Raw genomic sequence first — 22319 nt, forward strand, 5'->3', positions numbered from 1 at the left:
GTTTTTGAACAACTTGAAATAAATAAATCTCTCATTTACTCTTTTAGCTCAAAGGCCTGGTTGCTGGTAGGTTCTCAAAGCTGCACTTTTTAAATGGCACTTTGCAAATGCTGAAAAACTACAGATGTATCCATCCAGGACACTGGATGAGAGAGCTTGTAGGTCGGGTGTCATGAGAGTGAGCTAAGGAGAAACCCAAGCGACTCATGTCAGACATACATTTCTGCTAACACTCGCTCTGGATGCAGGAGTATAGCCTTGGCGCATCCTACAGTCCGCTGGGGTTTTGGCGATGGGCACTGAGGATGGCTATCAGATCAGATGACAGATGGATAAAGGAAGAGTAGAGAGATTAGCAGTCTAGAAAAAGGCTAGTTTTAAAGTTTTGTTTGAAATAGGGAGACACGTTAGCCCCTGACCCGATCCTCTCAAAGTCTAGTCTGAGCCTCTGGAATATAGATCTCGATGCTGTCCGCTCGCTCCGAGGCTGAGTTTTGCCGGAAAGAGGCCGCCCGCTTGGCTGCCATGAGCCGTCGGCGGGCTTCCTGCCGGTGCCGATCTGGGAGGTCCAGGGATTTCTCCCTCGTCATTGCACTCTTCTGTCGAATTGTCTTCTTTGGTACGGGAGCTGGTGCCTTTAGAAAGAAGAGAGAAAGATTAAAATGCAATTTTGCGATTTATTAGAAAATCCTTTTTGCTTGCTCCACATTTTTTTAAGAATCAGTCTGCAAGCAGTGAGTCCTCACCTTCTTCTCTGGGCTATCCACAGGCCTCCAGTTGTTGTTCTTGATCTGCTGCAGCTGGTCAAATTTTATGGTGACGTCATCGATGGAGAGCTGCAGCAGGTCCCAGAACCCAGCCAGGTCCTGAGAGGTGGGTCGCGGCATGGCACTGGGGTCCTACGCAGCACGGGCACAAGAGGAAAGATCAAATACTCTTAAGAGTGTTCAAATGGTGAGGTAGATACTATAATGTAACACCGCACATGTGGGCCACCCTGCTTACTGCACTTCAGCTCCAGTCCACTAGATGTCCTCGTCATATTCAAAACTAGTGATTGAAATGAGGGGCAACAGCTTGTGTTGGAGAGCGGTCCCGTCATTCGTTCATGAATGGGGCCTGAAATACTAAGCCGACTTTGTCGGTGCAGACCTATTCATCACTTGATATCTGAAATGAAAGGAACATCCGACTGAAAGGTGCCTCATTGTCTCAGTAACTGCTGCAGGTTAATGAGTCATGGGTTTGAGTTTACCGTGTGCTGGTCCCTCTTTCTTTCATTAAATTAGCTTCTTCCTTCTTCCAAGCTGAATATTCTTGCGAAGGCTTTTCATGATAAGGAAGCACAACCTGCGTACGCCTGAACAGAATTTCTGAGCTGATTTTATGTGTTGATCGCCGCCAACGAGGACCCGGGTACACAGGTTTGTGCTCTAGGACAATAACGTCTAAAAAACATGATCATGAGAGGCTCTTAAACTGATGCAGGGAGAAAAAAGATTGATGGTCTTGAGGTAAATGTGTGCATATTATTAACCTTTGTTCATTACAAATTCTAATTTAATTGCAAATTTCTTTATTCCCAAATCCAACGCAGAAATGCGATTAGAAACAGGCTCTCTTAGGAGGCTTTGTTTGATTTCAGGGCTTGATGGTGTGGAGCACAACACTGTCACAGCTCAGGCTGCAGCACACCCTGCACTGTATTCAGGATTTTGTTTTTATTCATATATTTCCATCCATGTTTTACTTTATAACTTCAACTATTTCAGCTCCATGGTTTCATAAACTTTGCACCGACCAAACATCTGTGCTGTGACTCGACAACCAGAGATGGTCAAGCTCTAAAACATTATGACATTTGAAGCGTGCAGCAGAGTAGATGTCGTTTTTTATATGATGGGGGCTTGTTATTTAAGTTTTGAAGTTCCCAACTCATTTGGTTTCTTGTGCATTAAGTAATCAGATAATTATTTTTAGCCAAACAAACAGCAAGGAGTCGCTAAAAGGATCTCAAAAATATCATCTTTGGCCCCAAGTGTAGAAATTCATTAACCAATTAAAATGTTATTTCTTCAGCTCTTTCCTAAAGTTGTATCTGTTGCAACATCACACACAGATATTAAACTTACAGTATTGCTAATCATACTTTGCTTACTGTGACTCCATAGGGGTTACATTCGGCTTTGATATTTGTACAGTATTATGAGATTAGCATAATTCTCCTTCATAAAGCAAGCCATTTGAAAAAAACAAAAACCCTAAGATTTCAAACATGAGTGTCCACCATGTGAGGAATGCCAGAAACAGAATTCACTCCTGTTATCTCTAATTACTGAGAGATGGACTCAGAACTCCATCAGCTTTATTCTGACCTCTGTGCCTGTGATGTTCGCCAAACTCCAAAGTCTCAAGGCTTCAAATATTCAGAGCTGGCAGATTTGGAAGGAGTCGGTGAGTTTTAAGCTTCGGCTGTGCCTGTGTGTGCTTCAAATCCTGGAAATTCTCCCAGAGAAGCACTCTGTGCACACCGTTCGTTTTAATTCAGGCTTCCTAAATGTTGATTGAGACGTTAAAGAAAAGCAGGCTCCTAAAACAAGATGAGACATCCTTTTAAGTTTCTCATTTGTGGACATTTCACAAACCAAGGCGGTGTATGAAATATTGTTTCATATGGATTTATGGCATGGTCAAGGTTGCTGGTTTGTTGAGTAAACATTCATAACACCGTCTCCTTCAGGAGGAAATAGTACCTGGCCTCTACCTACCTACCTACCTACCTACCTACCTATCTAACTGTATGCCAGGTGTGAGGGAGACATCAACTCACAGAAGGTAAGACAGTTGCAGAGAAGCCAGCTGAATAGTAGGAATAAGATACAAACCATCAATGCATATGCCCTACCGGTCATCAGATAAACAGCTGGAATAATAAGATGCCCACAAGAGGAGGAGATGTCACAAATGTCAAGACATGAAACCCCTCATTCAGCATGGAGGTTTTCACCCAAAGTCCAACATCCAGACACTCCATGAGCTACAGAAAGTGGGAGGGCATGGATCACTGAGTGTCAGAGCCACAATACAGTATGAAACTTGGAGCACTCACAAGGGCTGCTCCATGAGAGCCTCAGGCAGCTAAAGACAGACGGTGATGCGGAACAGGAGGTGGAAGTGTATTGGATGACCAAGCCCCTGCATGGGATATATCTGCACCATCTACCTACATCTGTACCATCGACAGACAGGGGAAGCGGCTGACTAAAGAAATCCTACCAGTGGCTAGAAAAGGCCAGCTCAAAGGACAGCACAGAGGCTTGGATCACGTCAGCAAAGGAACGGGCCCCGAGATCCAGAACCATGGAGGCAGGAGCTACCACAGCCAATAGGACGCAAGTTACAGACTGTGCAAAGGTTCCCTGGAGACGATCCAGGACATAGCAGGATGCAAGCCATACACTTAGAGGCAAAACCAGTGGCTGTGATAGTGCTGAGGAACATCTGTGCCACACGCACTGCTGGTGTCTCAGATCCATTTCAATAGGAGCCTGGTTCTACCATTACTTCCTCTGTTCCAGGATAAAGCTGCATCACACACACACACACGCATGTATTGTTTTATTTCAGAATGCTCAGGTCACATATAAATGCGCCGAATAGCTATTGATTCTCAATGTTGCACTTTTCCACAATCAATGACATTTTCAGGCAGTTGGATTCAGTTTGTTAGCACCAGCTAAAGTATTAAACGTGTATTGAAGGTTGAAGAACAAAGTGTGGAACTGTTTCTAATGACAAAAGTTCATTCTACAGCACGATCAATATTTTGAGTCTAACACCTTTGTGCCAGATGTAGCTGTGTCATTCTAATTTCTCTCTCTCTTACCTTCAAGCACAGATGTGGTAGGCTGGATCACATGCAGTGTGGATGGTCATGTTATTTGTGTGCTGCAGTTAATGTCACCTACATGTGAGTTATGATGTAAACAGCAGTTTTATTTGTTCTTTACCTACAGACTTTAATAAAATCACGTCTTACCAGGTTTTGCTGACACAGCCAGTAGAATTGCTGGAATTTCTGAGACATGAGCAGCTGAGCACTTCCCACTGCACTTCGGATTTTCCCTAGAACTGAATGACACGCAGCATATCAAACAGAGCACATGCAAACTGTTAATTCTGCTCAAAGGATCAGAGATTCACTCACTCTCCTCTGACAGGTCATTTTCTTCAGCTTCTGCCTCCATCTCCTTACACCAGCCCTCCATCCTCTTTGTTTCATTGTGGAGCAACTGCATGAACCAGCTCCCGTCCCTCCGCAGGGAAGGGGACGCCCTCCCCGACTCGCCCGGCGAAGCCGCGTTCTCCCGCGGGGAGGGGGGTTCTAGCTGCCAGGTTGTTTCGCTGGTGGTCTCCCGGGGACTGGGGGGTTCAGCAGGGGTACGATAATCCTCCCGGTAGCTGAAGAGCCCCTGGGTGCGCACGGTCCGCACTGCCCCGTACTGGGTAGGTGTGCTGGGCTCTGAGTGACGCTGGAATCCCCCACCAAACTGCAGGCCTTTGTCCTCCATGGTGGGAAAGCCCTCCAACTCCAGGTCGGCCTGCACAGCTGCAGTCACGCTGTTGGAGCGTTTGAACCTTCCCTGTCTGACGGGCGAAGAGATTAACCCTCCTGCCATCCTTTAAAAAACTCACACCCATCACCCTAGGGACCATTCTCAGCCACGCCATAAAAAGACCATATATCCATATTTTATTCCACTTTAAATTAGCCAACCTTGTAAAACTACTTCTCCCTGAAATATTCATGTAAAGTTTTAATTATATTTTCGTTGTTTTAACCCTTCAAATCCCAGTGTTATTACATGAGCGCCCTGTGTTATAAGCCCCAAAAACCAAAAAACGAAACTAAATATTTCCACAAAAAACCAGTTGAAGTAATATGTGATTGTCATTATAAGTAGGCCTTTAGATGGACCAAAGATTGGCACCAACATACATTTTGACCTGCCATTATTTTTTTTGCATTTTTTTTGCAATTTAAAAATTAAAACTTCAAGGCCCTGAGTCTTCATTGACATCCAAGAAAAGAAGAAAAAATAAAATCATATGATGATAATTTGGGGTTGAAAAATAGCGTTTATAATGGAAGTCAATGGGCAGAAAATGGTCCCCAGGGTGATGGGTGTGGGGATTTCTGCTGCTCAGCCATTTTAGGCTGATTTAAGGAATTCACACTGGAATATTAACATTGACAGGTAAAAACTATCCTGTGGCAAGTTTGGTTATATTCCACTGAACACAGTGGAAATGGCAGCCATTTAACACATAGCAGTGGCACAAAAAGGTCCCAAGAAGGCAGGAAGGTTAAAGGCACGGGTGAATGTACACATGCCAAAATGACGAATAATGGCACTGACAGTGGGGCTATTTTCTGCGATACCGAGATCAAACATCAAACCCTGATGTTTTGTAATGATGTGAAAATCCCAAAGCCATTATCTTACCCTTTCTTTTCATCCTCTACCTGGATCCCAACAGAATGGTACTCCCGTGAGCCTTTGCTTTCAGATTCAGAGTCCGTGGCTGCTTCCACCTAATGTGAAGAAAAGATACAAACAGTGCTTCTCATTATGTGAGCTGCAATTCCCCAGTGTTTCTGTGTTTATTGGGTTGGGACTGGACAGAGCAACTTAACGGTGCACAGCGTGTCAGAAAGTAAACATTGTATGATTTATGGAGGCTGCGAACTCGTTCGATGCTTTGCTGTGCAACTATGCAATAAGCATAGCAGCTTCAAATTAGCCACCTTTGCACTCACGCTGCAAGAGCTCAACACAAACACCTCTGAGTTTAGGTCGGGTCAACGTGAAGGCGCTCCATTAGCATGTTTGCCGGACACCCTTACAGAATGTGGACGTGTGCTTCGGGTCATCTTCCTGTTGGAAAACAAATGATGGTCCCACCAACTGGAACCAGATGGGAAGCTGAGCCGCTGTGAATGTTGTGGCTGTTCTACATAAATGGCCAACAGTGTCACCAGCAACATTATCACACCTCCTCTGCCATGCTTCTCAGTGGGAAACACACTTCTCTCACCATCCGTTCATTCTCTCTGCATATCACAAAGATGTGGAACCAGAAATCTCAAATCTGGACTCGTGGGAGCAAAGCCCAGATTTCTGCTGGTCTGCTTCCTTGCCTTTCATGACCCGAGCAGTCTGCTTTGTGTTTGTGTTCCTCTGTGGGCTCAAATTGTGGTCATAAATATTTTGTACTTGTAAATAAGGATTTGTATGTGTAAAAAGAATTTGTGTGTGTAAAAGAGATTTGTGTGTGGACTTAGCCAAAAAATACGTGTGAAACTCTGGACTCAAGTTTCAAGTACGAATTTTGACCCTGTTTTTCTTCCTTTCATCTGATTGGCCAATGTCACGTGAATCACAAATGTAACTATCCAATCAGAGAACAGATGGGTTTGGCTGTTGGAGGGGTGCTTTTTTGAACTGCAGGTCCTTGAAGGGTAATACAGTTTGAAGCTGGAGGATCTCTATGTAAATATCCGATAGCAGCTAGGTCCCCTAACTTTCAGTAGCTGTTGAAAGGATAAAGTTGTGCTATATCAGTGGTTAGAAATACCATTATTACTTTAGGATTAGTTTAACACAAAGTCAGGCCTGACCCGGGACCATGGCTGTGAGTCACAGGCATGAAGGTCCTTTCACATCAGACGCAGCATGTGATGCTAATGCTAACTGCTAACTAAAAGCCAAGGATCCAGATTTTGTTGCGCTGGCTGCTGAGCTCTGTGGGTTTTTGCAGCAGCTCTACCTGTACTAGATGCTAGTCCCTGTATTAAGCAGGTAAACCTGTGACACAAAAATCACCAAACTCGGACGACCACAGACTGTTTTTCTTCGTGGTGATGAAGGAAAACGCTGGGCTGGCATGTAAAAGGGCATTTATTCCCTTCAAGAACCTGAAGCCCCATAAAGCACCCCTCCAATAGCCAAACCCATCTGTTCTCTGATTGGATAGTTAAATTTGAGATTGACATGACATTGGCCAATCATATGAAAGGAAGAAAAACAGGGTCAAAATTCATACTTGTCACTTGAAACCTGAGTCCAGAGTTTCACACGTATTTTTTGGCTAAGTCCACACACAAATCTCTTTTACACACACAAATTCTTTTTACACATACAAATCCTTATTTACAAGTACAAAATATTTATGACCACAATTTGAGCCCATACTCCTCTGTGCTTTCTTTCTCACATTTCAGTCATAAAAGCTTGAGTCATGCAGGCTCCTCCAAACAGTTTATGTGGAGGTGTGTTTGCTACTTGAACTCTGAGAGGCAATAATTTGGGCTCTACGTTGAGTGCCACTGACTGCAGAGTGCAGAGCTACTGCGACTCTAGGACTTCCAGCATGTATGCCAGGTGAGGCTGTTTCACAGCGCCTGGTGTTTTTTGGGTTTTTCTGCACTGCAGGAAACAGTAAAATGTTCAGGTTAATGGACTCTAATTTCTGAACTTACTGATGCAATGTCATTTCTCTGTTCTTGGCCTGTGTTTTCTGTAGAGTGGCCATTGTGCCTCAGGATAAAGGGATGACTGCAGATAGCAGGAAATACATTCGAGGCACAACCGTTAGCTGTAGGTGATGACCTCATGAAGGTCATGAAGATAATTTAAATAGTGTGAAAAGCCATCATATATGTGTATAAAGATAAGGTTTCTTTTGAAGCATTTTTAGTCAGTTATGGTAGACTGGATGCTGTGGAACCATCCACAGTGATAGAAATGAGGACATTAGTTTTTACTATGGAGGAGGAGGACAGAGCGGCGGATGATAATGGCTCCTGCGTGGCTACAGTCGGTGGAGCCACATTTAATGACACCTCTTCAGTGTTGACCATTTTGCTCTGCTGTTCTTCCTCCATCCGTTCTTCTTTTTCTCTTCTAATTTCTTTCTCTCACTTGTCTCTCTTTGTCTAGTTTCCACAATGTCTGCTTTGAGTGATCCAAACACAAGCTGACAGCTCTAAGTATACCAGTTCACAGCTGGCAATAAAATGCATCTTGAGTGACCACTTATGATTGGATACGACTTCTCCCGCTCCTCATGCAAATAAAAAAATAGATCGTTTTCTGTTTGCAAAAAGCAGATTACAGCACTCACATCTGCCCTGCATACACATACCTCAGTGCATGACCAGACGCAGCTGCTGTGGCTCCTACAGCGCCTGCTTCAGTCCCTCTCCATGCTTGTATGTTCATGTGAAGTGCGTTTGCTCAGACTTGGTCCCTGATTGATCACATCATCGAGTTATCTGTTCCAGCCTATCAAAACTGTAAACCCCAGTTTCTTGTTTACTGCTTTTCCTCTGTCTACCTGGGCTTTCTTAATAATAATAATGGATTGCATTTATATAGCGCTTTTCAAGGCACCCAGAGCGCTTTACGATGCCACTATTCATTCACTCTCACATTCACACACTGGTGGAGGCAAGCTACGGTTGTAGCCACAGCTGCCCTGGGGTAGACTGACAGAAGCGAGGCTGCCATATTGCGCCATCGGCCCCTCTGGCCACACACCTTACATCACACCTTACATCACCCTCCTCCAATCAGATGCTTGTCTGCCTGCACGTCTCAGCCACTCCTTCACCCACAGCCCACTCAGCACAATCATACCATCTTCCATCTTCTCTCCAGCGGCGGTTATCTACCCCTGCCAGCCAACGCTTATCATCTTCTTCATTACCACTCATCTATCCCCCGTATAGGACTGTCTTCCTGACCTCATTTTTCCCAACACCGACCCTTACCTGAAGTCATCTCCTAGTGAAATATGGATCCACTGTGTCGACACATAAGCTACACAAACATCTGATCTATCCTTCTTTATTTTTATTTGTCCGGTAAAGACTACGGGAAATGAAAGCCCAATCACAGCTGTGATTACTGGAGAGCTGAGTAAGTGGTTCTTTAATGAGGCCCAGGGCACATGTTGACCATATTTTGGACCGGATGACTTTGGATGTGTTCTGAGCGATCAGCTCTCTATTCTGTCGGGTGTATTTATAACCTGAGCGGTGCAGCTTTGATAAGAGCTGAGCGGAGCCTTATGTTCCCTGAGAGAAAGAGAGAGTGCTGTTCGTCCTTTGGTCACCTGGGTTTCCTCGCAGGGTTGTTTAGAGTCAGCTAATCATGGGTTAAATATTTCAGGAACACATTTACAGCATGCATAGGTCAGAAAAATGACTCGTGGCTGTGCCCTGGTTTTTTTTAGCTGGTTCTACTTTGCATTTACCCACAAACTTCCCTCATCATTTACTGGGTGATTTTAAAATTAAAAAATGTTGATCCAGTCTTTGACAATATACCAAAATGTGTTTTTATACTGTGATTTTTTTAAAGGTTAGACAAGCAGGACTTAATGTGAGCATTGCGTCCTCCTCAGGATGAACTCTAACAACTCATGATCCTAGTATGTGAATTTGAAATACCTGCATAGTAAATAATGTTTGTCTGATATCAAAGCACTGTGCTATAGTGCACATAGCTGTAAAAAAACGAGTGCATTTCTCTGCCAATGATATCATTCCAGCCCTCAGGTGTTTCAAAGAGCGCCCAAAATGTCTATAAGAGGCCTTTTAAGCATCTGACATTCATAAATCTCCGACTCAGTGTAGTATTATGACTGTGAGAGTGAACCAAATGCATTGGTTGAGAATATCGTGCAGTTCTGTTGTTTGGAAATGTCAGCCCTACCTTTGTTGTGGAGTGGTCAGTATTAAAGCTGAGGAGTGACATTTTTGGTGAGCTATTTTGTATTCTGTCAGGCTGTTTGGAAGAAGCTATTAGCAGGGAGGAAATGTGCACGGAGCAGCCTGCTGAGGTGACCTCCATTACTCGCTTCGTGTTAGGCAGAGCCCAGTCCACCTCATGATAGAGTTTCATGTCTGTGATGGATGAGAGCTGAAAGAAGGCAAAACATCCAGGATGCCGTGCAGTTTGCGTCCAGCAGGCTCTTTAGGCTGGACATACTTTGGCACGTGCATGCAGAAATACAAGGGCGTGCATACATCATCACAGGCACAGAATCAGCACAGGTGTGGAAACTGAAAGCTGCACGGAGCGACTCAGCCTTTCATCCACAACACTCAAACACCACCTGGTGACTTCCTGGAGCCAATGAGTGCGTTTAAGGTTAAAAGCTTTGACTCCTTTTTTCATACGACCTCATTAAGGCTCCAATTAAAACTCTTGCTGTGAATAAATCAATCAGACTTTTGGAATGTAAGCATGTCTGAGTTCTAAAGTGGGAAAAGTGCAGCCCAGATGGCTCTAAAGTGGTCCCAATGGGAGGACCGGAGGAAGTCAAGTCAACACTGAGTCCACAAAGCCAATAATTAACATTTAAAAAATGTGCAGAAATGTTAAAAGTTGACCTCCTGTAGGAGAGGCAGGCTGAGAGGGTGAAATCAATGCAAAGGAAGGATAATCCAGGTTAATTACAGGACTGGGTGAAGCACGTGGATGACGAAGAGGTCAGCTGAATATAATAAATGAGTATTTGCATACTGTAGTTCAAAGACTTCTGGACTATGACACATTATCCAAAGTCATAATTAAAAATATGCTTTGGTGAACTGACACTAAGCTCAATTTCTTAAATTTGTACAACAGCAATTTTGCTTTTCGAATAAAAAATCCCTTAATTGTAAAATAACAGACTCCCTGGTATTACAGCTTAGTGTATTCAATAATATTTGAGTCTTTCCAGGAAAGGTTTCTGAGAACTTGTTAGAAATTATGGCTCTTATAAAATAAAGCTTTAATTCTCCAACATGAAGGTCCAAAGTGATGGGATGAAACCTTCTGCATTGCTGCTAGGGATACTTAAAGAAACCTGTCTGTCTCAGGCTATATACGGTATATTTCTCATGCTATGATTTACTCACCACAGAGGACCCATTCAAATTGTTCTCATGCAGTACAGTCAGAGTATAGGCAGGTAAATATAATGTTGTTAAAGATGAATGTGAGAATGAAACATTACAGTCTTCTCAGACTGTAATGTTTTCAACCTAAACATTTATGATTAGATGAACGAGAAATTCTTCTTTCTGCTTATTTTATATTTGAGTCCAGAAGCTTAAATTACCTGCACTGGTAATTTAACTGGACTTTCCACACATCACTGGAGGCAATTTCAATGTCAGTATAATTCTCTGTTACACACACACACACACACACACACACACACACACACACACACACACACACACACACACACACACACACACACACTCCTGCATTTTCACCTTCACTTTCATCAAACACACAGCACTAACAGTGGACTCGTTCTCCCAGAGGGTTTGATCGCCACCTCACTGGTGATGGATGGGTCAGATCGCTCACGCACATGTGCTGAATGTGTTGCTTTGCATTTTTCTGAAGTGTTGCAATGAGATTTGGATGTTTCACTTCTGTTTTCTTTAAATGAGCAGTTGGGTGGCCTGTTCATCTTTAGATGGCAGGCTTTGACCCTGGCTAACAGGAAACAGAAAGTGCCAGTACTGCAAATGTGTTGGAGATGAGGAGAGTAAGAATGTGAACAAGGATATCTGAACTTTGCTTGAGTAATTGGGTAAATCATTTCTGGAGCAAAGAGTGAGTAAACCAAGATGTTTACATGAGTCAGGGAAATGTAGCCTGGTTACTGTGAGACCTTCATTAACACTGAGCTCATTTCTCCTCCTAAAGCAACCATTTTTAATGCAAGGCTGGCATTTTACACACAAGATGGGAGCAGCTGAAAGCTGCTTTTAGCAATGCACTAATAACTGCAGATGGCTCAGATGTATATATATAACTGACAGACCCTGGCGTTTTTGCTCTGTCTGCTGTTTATAGTCTCCTGACATTATCACTATGCTTTTATCATTGCATCTGAAAGAATATATATAGAATATGTTAAAGGCTAAGAGCCAGTGCAGCCAATCAAAATCAACAGATAGATCAGAGTGGAATCGTGACTGGGTGGGAGGTCCGTTAAAGGATCACTGTGGGCTGAAGTGGAAGACCAGCACAGAGGCTGTGTACAGACAGGGGCTGAGCAGGCTCTACTCCCTAAGCAAGCTGAGATCCAGGAGATTTCCTGCCTCTCAGTTGTGGTGAGCACCGGGTACTTCACTGTGGTCTGCTGAGCATCAGAGCTGTGAATAAACTGATTAGGAAGGCTGACTTTATGACTGGAGAGGAGGTGGCTGAACAAACTGTTATCCTGACCATGCACCCTCTGGGCCGGTTACAGGACAGGCGGCAGAGCTCGTTCTCTCACAGATTCAGCTCGGCTACTACAACAGCTCTACAGTCACACACACATCTGTCTAACAGAGACTCGTCGGCTCTGCTACGTTTAACATTTTAACCCTGCACTCTTACAATACAAATGATATTTTTTACACACTGACACCACAAACAGGGTTGAGAGGTTGAGTTCAGTGACTTGATTTAGCCATTTAGCATGTGAGTCTGCGGGTTTTGACCCGTAGACCCAGATCAGTGCCGGCCTCCAGAAGCCGTTTGAGGAGCTCCAGCTTTTGTTGCTTCTGTCATGTGTTTTTGGGTTTGTTTGTTTTTACCAGTTTCAGTCTCTTATCATTAAAATCGCTAATTTTTGATGGCAGTAAGAAAACGTTGGAGGCAATTTAGACAGAACAGGGAAATTTGCCAAATGTTCTCCTGCAAATTCTCAAGTTTGGATGCGTGGAAGAATCTCCTGACTACCAAAGGATTACTGTTTGACTTCCCCGTAATAATATTTAACCCCAGCTCAAACCAGTTACCTCTTTTAATCTAATTTTGAAAGAAAACACTGCAGTTAGGATGCACTTAATTTCTTTATCAAAGAAAGATATTCAAACACAGGCAGAATGAAATCAAAAGGTTCAAATTTTATATATGAGCAGGTTTGAGTTTGCAAACAGTTTAGCAGGAACGACAGCCAGCAGAGTGGATATATGTACGTGCACATATTTGTGTGGAGGAAGAATAAACAGGAAAGATGCACTGATTAAGGTAGACAAGTACGTAATAATGAGATGAAAGCAGAAAACCAAAAACTCCCTACATACAAACTTTAAAACTTTAATAGAACTGATATTCTGCTTTAAATGGCTACGAAGGCGGAGTGAACTGACTCCTCAATCTTTTAAGAGCATCAAAGCAGACACCTGCAAAGGAAGATCAGCGACAGCAGAACCTCGGCTACAGTCGGAGCACGAGTGAGACAAATCCAAAGTAAAATGACTCTGAAGCGGGAGGTGGAGGGAGAAAAAAGGCACAAAGGAAGCGAGAGGGAGAACAATTAGAAAGGGGACCGAGAGAGTCAGTGGGGTTAGACAGAAAGAGAGGCAGGTACAGTAAGAAGAGGAGTGAATGAACCGTGGAGTGAACTACCATTCACTAAAACCTGCTCCAGCATGAGTTGAATCTTAATTAACGGATTGCAGTAAGATGACTCACTCCTGCTATTTTTAGCCCCTGAAATGAGAACGCTGTTTCTCGGCTGAATGTATGTGTGGGAAACTATTCTTTGATGTTATATAACCACACACAGGTTTGAGCAGTGCGAGTTTTAGGACCAGTGAAATGGCATTTTAACCATGCACGCTCATTTGAAGACTGACCTGTATCCCTATAGATGATCGAGGTGTTTTCAAGTACTCCTCAGCCTTTGACACGAGGACGGCCTTATCGCAGGTGAGCACTGAGCTGTGAGAGTCTGTGGACGGGTGTCTTTTTCCAGCCATGACTCTGGCCGCCTCCATCGCTATAGTAACAGCTTTGGTGCTATCCAGGCTGTCGTTGGAATTGTAGAGGCCTCTGCCCGGGGTCAACCCCAAGCTGATGCCGTCGGACGCCCACATCCCACCATGAGGGTGCCTCCCCTCGTGGTGGGCGTCCTGGGTGGACTCGGTGCTACTCTGGGCCGTGATGGAGATGAGCGGTTTGGAGGTGGTGCGTGGCGGGACTGGAGGAGGGGTCTTCTTATAGCTAGGTGTGTAGGTGATGGCTAGAAAAGAGGCAAAAATGAACAAAGCCATTTTCAGAATATTAACATTTTAAATTTACATTAAATTCCCACTGTTCATACTATATGTTTATAGTATAGCAAAGATTTTATGATGCAAGGCAATGATGTAAAAAGATTTGATTTTATTTTGGGAAAAATATGTCAAGGTAACTATAAACTACAATGCACATGTTCATAATAGTGAAATAGTGACGGATGATTTTATTTGATTTTTTTAAATGTTATTCTAAGTTCAGTGTGGCCATAAGTTCAGGTGTGTGTGTGCCTGTTTAGACATCATCGTGGGGACCAAAAATTGGAATGTTACTATACTTGTAGGACTTGTGAGGACGCACACATGATTGGGATTTTGGTGTCAGGGTTAAGGTTAGGTTCAGGCTAAGGGTTAGGCATTCATTTATGATGGTTAGGGTAAGCATCTAGGGAAAGCATTATGTCAATTAGATGTCCTCACTAAGATCGCAAAACCAGAATTTGTGTGTGTGTGTGTGTGTGTGTGTTTGTAATTCATAGAAATGATCCGTAAATAAAAGTTAATCATACATAAAATCCAGAAATAGAAAAAGAAACAAACTTGGATGTAATAGAAGCAGAAGGCCAGCATGATATTGATAAACACATGCAGATGGTTTGTATCTCACAGATTACTAAATGTGATTAAAAAAAAAAAGAAAAAAAAAAGTGCTTTTTTATACTACAGTGTATGCTTTTTCATACATAGTATACACAGTACCATAGGCAAAGTTGCCTCCATTTTTGTAATTTTTTTTAATCAATATTCAAGGACTCTATTTTTGGAGTGTATTTTACACATTAAAAGTGAACCTCTGTCCAAAAAATGCACTCAGTTTACTTCTCATTTACTGTGAGCATCATTTTCTCCCAGTAATTACGGTTAGGATATGTTTGTTTTTTTTATTCCAGTCCATTCTTCATTTGCAGCATTTAAATAACCTTTATCAGATTTGATGGTTTTGTTACATACTTTAAAAAAGTGTTTTGCTTTTCGTTTACAACTGTGGGGATTAAATTGTGTTAAAATGTACAAAACAGTGATGTCATGTTTTGAGACGAGGACCCAGGCACAGAGAGACTTGATGAATTTAAGAATCTTATGATTTAATAAAGAAATTTACAGACTTGCACGGAGATGGTAAAATTATGATGACTGATAACGGAGATGAAGACAACAGACGATGAGGACAGGGAGGAACAGGGGTTTAAATGCACCAAGGAGACACTCAGAGGGAACTCAGGACAACTGGAGACATTTAAGGATGCAGGGACTGACAGAGACGGGGAAGAAGTCTCATCGTGATGAATAAAGTTTATCTTGCCTGGCTGGGCAGCTGCTCAGCCCCCCAAAGCTCTGATCCTAGAATCGCCCCAGTGGGGCATTACATTTGGAAGAAGCTAGCTGCTAAAGAAACAGGTTGCGGGTGAATTAGAGGTGCAACAAATTGAACAAATGAAGCCTCACAGCTCTGCCCAGTAGCCTGAAGACAAGCAGAGAGAATAATGGCTTGTTGTCCACAGACCCATCCAGGGTGTACTACCCACCCGAAGCTGAGACTGAAAAATACTGGAAGAACATCCAGGAGAAAGAAGCGTCACTGGTGGATCTAAGAGCAGACGAGAGCAACCTCCCAGAACAAGAGCCAGTGAACGTCACAAAGACAGCCATCCAACCACAAGAATGAGCTGGACCAGTACCTGACATGATCCATGCCTGCTGACTGACGAAGCTCACAGCACTCCACGATCGCCTGGCAGCACAAATAAGGGTCACTGCTAACAGCAGGCTGGCTAACACAAGGCAGAACCATCCTGACCATAAAGGGTCACCATCGAACTACCTGCCTCTCCACTACGTGGAAGCTCCTCTCAGGTATTGTAGGAACTAAACTGAGCAGGTACATGAGTCAACACATGAGCACAGGTCAGAAAGGCTGTATAACAGCAGAGGGCCACAGCACCAGCTCCTCAAATACCTCCAGAAGCAGTGCAATGTTAGGAAGCAGTGATCTGATACCCAGCTGGAGTAATAAACTCACCCAGTGCTGACAGGACTGCTGGGATTGGCTTCAGAAGAATTCAGGGACAACTGGGTTGTATTAAATTCAGTTAAACTGGATTGAATTCAGTTTTATTCATATGGCACCAAATCGCTACAACAGCCACCTCAGGGCACTTTATATTGTAAGGTAAAGACCCTACAATAACACCAGCCCTCATCACCACAGCCTCAGGTGTTCAGAGACTGGTTTTTACACATAAAGTAATAACACAGTAAAAAAAAAAAAGCCGTTGTGAAACGTGAGACTGATCTGACATGGATGAAAACCAGAGAAGTAATCAGGAGTACTCATGTGGAGGATTCTGCTAAAGGAAGGCTGACACGTCTCGTCTTCTTATTCTGCCCGTTTCACAACAGAAGGAAGGAGGATTACTTTCTTTCAAGTGCAAATGAGAATATCGACTTAATCCACAGAGAGATGGACTGGGGAATGGGTCACGAATGCCTTCTGGGCTTTGACATGTCTTTATTTTCAGAAAGCTCATCGTAGTTACAGGCCCGAGCATCTGAAGCACGAGCTGTGAGCCGGCCACCTCAGAGCCAAGAGCAGAAGGAAGAGCGACGGCAGAGCGGAAGAACACCGAGTCACGCTGCGGGGCAAGTTATGGGTTATCGTTTTCCTCAACAAAGAGGCAAACTGAGCTGAACTCAGCGTTTCTTGTGTGCTTACATCACACAAAGCCACTTCTTTCAGTTCTAATGAGCTGCCCCGTCCACGCAGGCCCCCCAAACACTAATGTGTAGAATTAATAGCATTTCACAAGTACAGAGCAAACACAAACCTTTTTGTTTGCATTTATCTTAATAAAGAGAGAAATTTCTTGTAACCATCAAAGCCAGCGCTTCACCTGAAACCTACAACAACTTTTGGCCTCTTTCTCACCCCGACTGCAGCTGTGTATAAATAGCTACAGACGTCTGGTCTATGGAGAGTGTTCTGCTCCAGGGACTAAATGACTCACACTGACGGCCATTCACAGAATTAAGTCCTCGTGGATGAAGAGATGCGAACCCGAATAAAGACGGAAAATGGGAGAGAAGGAAAATGTAGAGGTAAGAGAGAAAGAGGGAGGGAGAGTAAATCATTGCAGATATAAAGAGGGATGAAAGAGGGTTTTGTGTGTGTGTGTCATAGAGAGCAAGGATAAATCAGGGAGTGCGGAGCGATCGAGGGAGGAAAGAGATGACCCATTGAAGGGGCATGATTCAGCAGGAGGACCAAAATAGAGCCATTATTAGCCAGCCAGTCGTGCAAAGGGGAGTCATAACTCTTGGTCCCATCTTGTCAGTGGCAGTATTACTCAGCATGTAGATGAAGTGAACACCAGAACATACGCACTGCTCGCTCACTCATTTCAGACAGAGTATTTAACACTATTATTATACATCATGTTCCAACATATGAAGCTGTGGTGATGTAGTGCAAACTGCTCTCTGTGTACGTGAAGCCGAGTGATGTGATGCTCTGTGTTTAGAGGTTGGCGACGTGTCGGGGCGCACTTTGTGTTCTGTCTCCGAACTTTGTTTTTTATTCTTTGACTTCATCACGTTTTAAATGTTGTTTTGATTTGACTTTTATTATTACCTTTAACTCAGGGGTGTCAAACTTCAATTTGAACGTTTTTGTTAAAGATTAAATGACTGTTTTTATTCTAGTGGGGGAAAAACAAAAATGTGTGAATGTGTCACAGGGCAGAGGAATGAGCTACCAGAACCTTTTCTGTCTTTTTACACATTCAACATACACAGAAATGCGTTGTTGAAATCGCAGTTCTTTTAAAATATCTCAGGGATTGAATGTTCAGCTAAATGTCGTTACACTGACAGAAAGGGCAGTTTCAGCGATGGGCTGCATGTAGCTCACAGTATAAAGTGATTTTGACGTTCCTGTTTTAAATTACTGGTTCTTAGTGCTTTTTCTACTCGCCTTGAGCACTCAAAGCGCTTTTACAATATGCAATAAATTAGACGTGACTGTAGGGTCCTTTACAAACATCTGCATGTGATGAGCTGTGAGTGAAACCAGGAGGAAACCTCGTCCTTAGTCAAGAGAGCAGTTTCTGATGCTTCAAGAATGGGAACATGAGAGGCTTGAGAGGTGCAACAGACCCATTTTTAACACCGCGGTTGTTTTAAGAGAACATTTTGTGCAATTAGCAAAGCAGCAAGACTGCCAGCTGAAGCAGGACCATCAATCAGGAAACGCAGGGAACTGCCCCGTGCGGGGGCATCAAACCTGAAGGCCCGGGCTCACTGTGTGCTCTTTGTGTTTTTGTATGCAGTTTAATTAATTTAATTTAACCCTTTCAGGCATGAATTATGACAACCTCAATCAGGATCTTTCTCTTAAGTATTTTTATTCATCTTTAAAAATATGTATTTCTCAAAGAGTTTTTTACATGTCCACTTAGGTGGACAACATACGTTTTGACAAACGAATCAATAATATAATATGTCTGTTGTGTTTATGTGCAAGTCTACCATCAACACTGACACAAATACAAGAAAACAACCTTTGAATCCACTGCAGTGACCACTATGTGTGAAAGGGTTAATTATTATTGTTAGCAGTGTTAATGTTAAGGACATTTTATTTTTGCTCTTAGGTTACATCAGTGGATCTGTAAAGAGAGCACATGTGGCTGAGGGGAAAATATGTGAGTGCCGAGGCAATCAGTAGTGCAGCGGTCCCTCGTTTATCACGGCGTTACGTTCTGAAACTAACCAGCGACAGGTGAAATCCATGAAGTAGCCAACTTTATTTTTTACAGTTATTATAGATGTTTAAAGGCTGTAAAACCCGTCACTACACACTTTATACACTTTTCCCAGACAGGCACGAACATTTTCACACTTTTCTCTCTTGTTTAAACTCTCAAAGTTCAAACCTTCGTAGAAAAATAAGTCCAGGATTATAGAAGGAAACCAAAGGAGTGCAAAACGTTTCTTCAACATTGTTGTGTTTGTCGTGGAGAAAACTTACAAACCTACAGTACAGTCACACTTCTAGCATCGAAGATTTATTTGACAAACTGAACGCATTCTGTACTGTACAGAAGACACGCGGAGGAGACTGATTGACAATGGTCTACAGCCAATCAGGACGCGGATCAAAACAACAAAACAAAACAAAAAACATGGAAAATTGCACAAAATTGCTATAACGGTGAACCGCGTTATAGCGAGGGACCACTGTATCTGTGAGAGAACATCAGCTAAACATGTTCAGGTAGACCTGGCATCAAGTCTGGTATGGCTGTTTTTAGTGGGAACACAAAATCTTCCAAATGTTGCAACTAAACTAAGAAGGTTTAGTTGTGCTTAAATGTTGCATGCATGCATTAATTGGAACATGCATGGTGCAATAAATAAACTGTGACACAAACATGTAGAAACCTGGGAGGATGTAGTCCTCGAGCATACACGAGTACAAACGGACTATATTTGTTTGGGCCTAAATCTGCTGAACCTGTCCATCGCAGCGAGCAGACAAAGTGCAACGCAGAGTGCTCATTTCTAAAAAGTAATCGATGACAGAACCTTCAGAGGCGGCTAAATTTATTCAAAGTAAAAACCATTTTGTTTTCTCTACGCGCAGCAGCCAGGCTGATTAACGTGAGACACAAAGGCAGTGAGTCAACCACTCCATCTCTGTTAGGACCTCTCCATCTATCAGGCTGGCTGCATGCTAACATGGGCGTGGAGTTTGGAAGAGAGTTGAGTGACACGTTGTTAAGAGTCTTTCTCTCCGGCTGGATTTATAACTACGAAGGAAATGCAGCAGTTTGTTTTGCAGTAGGCTTTTAAGAATATGTAAATGATCTGAAGGGAGGCTGGAAGACGAAGAATGATGGTGGATTCCATTATTGGCACTATCACAAGCACTGCAGACAGAAACATTAAAGAAATGAATATAAGAATAACTCACTACAGATAAGAGAGAGCAGACAGGGTGAGTCATTACTCTGACGTACTCAACCACACCTGGAGGGTTTGTTAAAGTTTAAAAGCGTCCTGAGGAGCGTGATGGCTCATTGTGGACAAAAACATTGTTCCTGATAAATAAACCACACGAGTGGCTGCAGACAGTCATTTTATAACCCGTTCTTGATCTGTGGATCAGACGCTCTTCTATACTTGATGGAAGCCACACTCTCGTGGTCGTATTTAATGGCTTCTGCAGTCAGAAACGGTGCCACCGCTCTGCATTAGCATCCAGAAGAAGAGCATCTGCAGGGCAACAGTTAGCTGCACGCCACTGTGTGTTCTTAGCCTCACGTGTCATGTGACACTTCATTAGGAAGATCGTTAAAACATACAGAACAACAGAGCTTTCAGAGGTGAGCGTGTCCATGTGTCTGTGTGACGTTTGAGAAACTGGTGCACTCATAAATATGCCAAGCAGCAGCAGAGAAAGCACTCTCAACGATTAAGTCTGCCTCAATCAGAATATGCAGGTTTGTTTTAATGGGGCTGTAGTGAGGAAACTGTCCTTTAGTCAGAGCCATCCCAGTAAGCACCAGCCTGCTAGCCATAAGGGTCTGTATCAGCTAGATCAAACCCACTGACTCCCACTTGAGACTAAGGCTACAGAAGGTTTATCACCCATGTCCAGATCGCCCAGTTTAAGAGTCTGCTTTTTGCTAGGCTTGGCTCCAGACAAAACTAACCCCAGCCCATTACTCATGCTGCTAACAGCCAGCCAGTTTCCTGCCAGTTAATTTCCACTCAGTTTTCCAGTTCACCAGTGTAGAACCTCCAGAACCCAACAGTTCCCTGCCCGACCGTGTCCCCACGTCTTTGCGGTCCATTTTTCCATGGCTTTATTTGGCTCTTTGGTTTAACTTGTTCAAGTTGAATTAATTGACTTTGACAGGTAGCTACGGCTGTAGCCTCCTGTGGACCGAATGAAGTTTGTGATGCCATGAATGTGAGTTGGTGCAGATCCTCAACATTATTCTCAACAACAGAAACTATATATTTCTTTCTCTCTCTACTTTCTCTCCTTTTTTTAACAGTGTGCTGCAGGACAACTCGTGTTTCATTAAAACAATATGTCACTTTGAAACGGAGCAACAGAGAATGCCCCAGGTAGACAGTTTACCTGGGGTTTGTTGGGGTGTCCAATCAATGCTGCAGGTGGAGGGGAGGCAGAACTGGATCCCTGAAAACAAGGAAGCGATGGGATATTCAGAAGAGGGGGCGTATTTGCCCAAACACACAGTATAATGGATTAACAATACAAAAAGCCATACTTAGATTGGATCCAAGAACAAACTGCAGGATATGAGGATCATCTGGCACAGTGGGAGTTTGTGCTTTATGATTGCTCCTATTGCAGCAGGATGAGCGTCGTGATAGAGTACCATCATTATAATAGTGTAGAAGTGCCCGATTGTTCTCGTTAACACCAAGCAGTAAGCATCTTCTTTACTTCAACTCATTTTCTGATATTTGCTGGGTTATCAGTTATTTCCAGACTTTATTGAGGACACAGATCATGAGTGGGTCCACAGAACAACAATGATCATTTGTCTTTTATTTACGATGACAGCATGACCTCTACAGTTTATCACACTTTATCTTAAATCATAAAAAAATACTAATGCAAGAAAGTGAGGTTGTGATAACCCCGTCTAATGTAAAGTACCCGATGAAGTGAAAAATAATGATCGTATTTGTCACCGTTTGACTCGCTGTCAGAAAAGGTCTCAGCGCTTCCATCCAATTGAACCGACCTTCATCTTGATGAAATTTGAAAATGAAATGAGTCTACAGCAGGAAGCAGTCGAAGCCATTTTGTAAATTAAGATTGGGCAGATAACTTGAGGCCACTGGCTTTTTTTGGTTTGTAATAATATAACAGTAAATACCGTGTTGTGACACACTCAGGTCGGCCGGCGCGTTAGCCGAACACACCTGCATCATTCTGTCTGTTCCAGCAGGAAAAGCCTGGCTTTACGTGCCGTTGCACGCTGCATCCTACAGCACTTTATTTTTGGATTATATGCTACAAATAAAAATATTACCATTACAGTGCATAATAAATAGTGAGCTACTTCTAGTTACGATCTTTGCAAAGGTAAAGGAAGAGAGCCAGGAGAAGAAGAAAAGTGGAGCACTTTAT

General features: G+C 43.1%; 1 protein-coding gene across 1 annotated transcript in view; it reads right to left on the reverse strand.

Moving 5' to 3' along the window:
• Positions 1-428: 428 nt before the first annotated feature.
• The window catches only part of dlgap2a (discs, large (Drosophila) homolog-associated protein 2a), a 52073-nt gene continuing 30182 nt past the window's right edge, over positions 429-22319 (reverse strand). Inside the window, exons 6-11 of the mRNA XM_085343420.1 lie at positions 13709-14094; positions 5508-5596; positions 4208-4647; positions 4040-4131; positions 747-899; positions 429-635 (exon numbers count right to left, since the gene is read on the reverse strand). Coding sequence (XP_085199546.1) covers positions 429-635; positions 747-899; positions 4040-4131; positions 4208-4647; positions 5508-5596; positions 13709-14094 — 1367 coding nt within the window. The remainder of the gene's footprint in view (positions 636-746; positions 900-4039; positions 4132-4207; positions 4648-5507; positions 5597-13708; positions 14095-22319) is intronic.

This window comes from Diplotaxodon limnothrissa, linkage group LG19, assembly GCF_057381915.1.
Source record: "Diplotaxodon limnothrissa isolate DT_005_m linkage group LG19, D_limnothrissa_male_GT1.1, whole genome shotgun sequence".
Taxonomy (NCBI): domain Eukaryota; kingdom Metazoa; phylum Chordata; class Actinopteri; order Cichliformes; family Cichlidae; genus Diplotaxodon; species Diplotaxodon limnothrissa.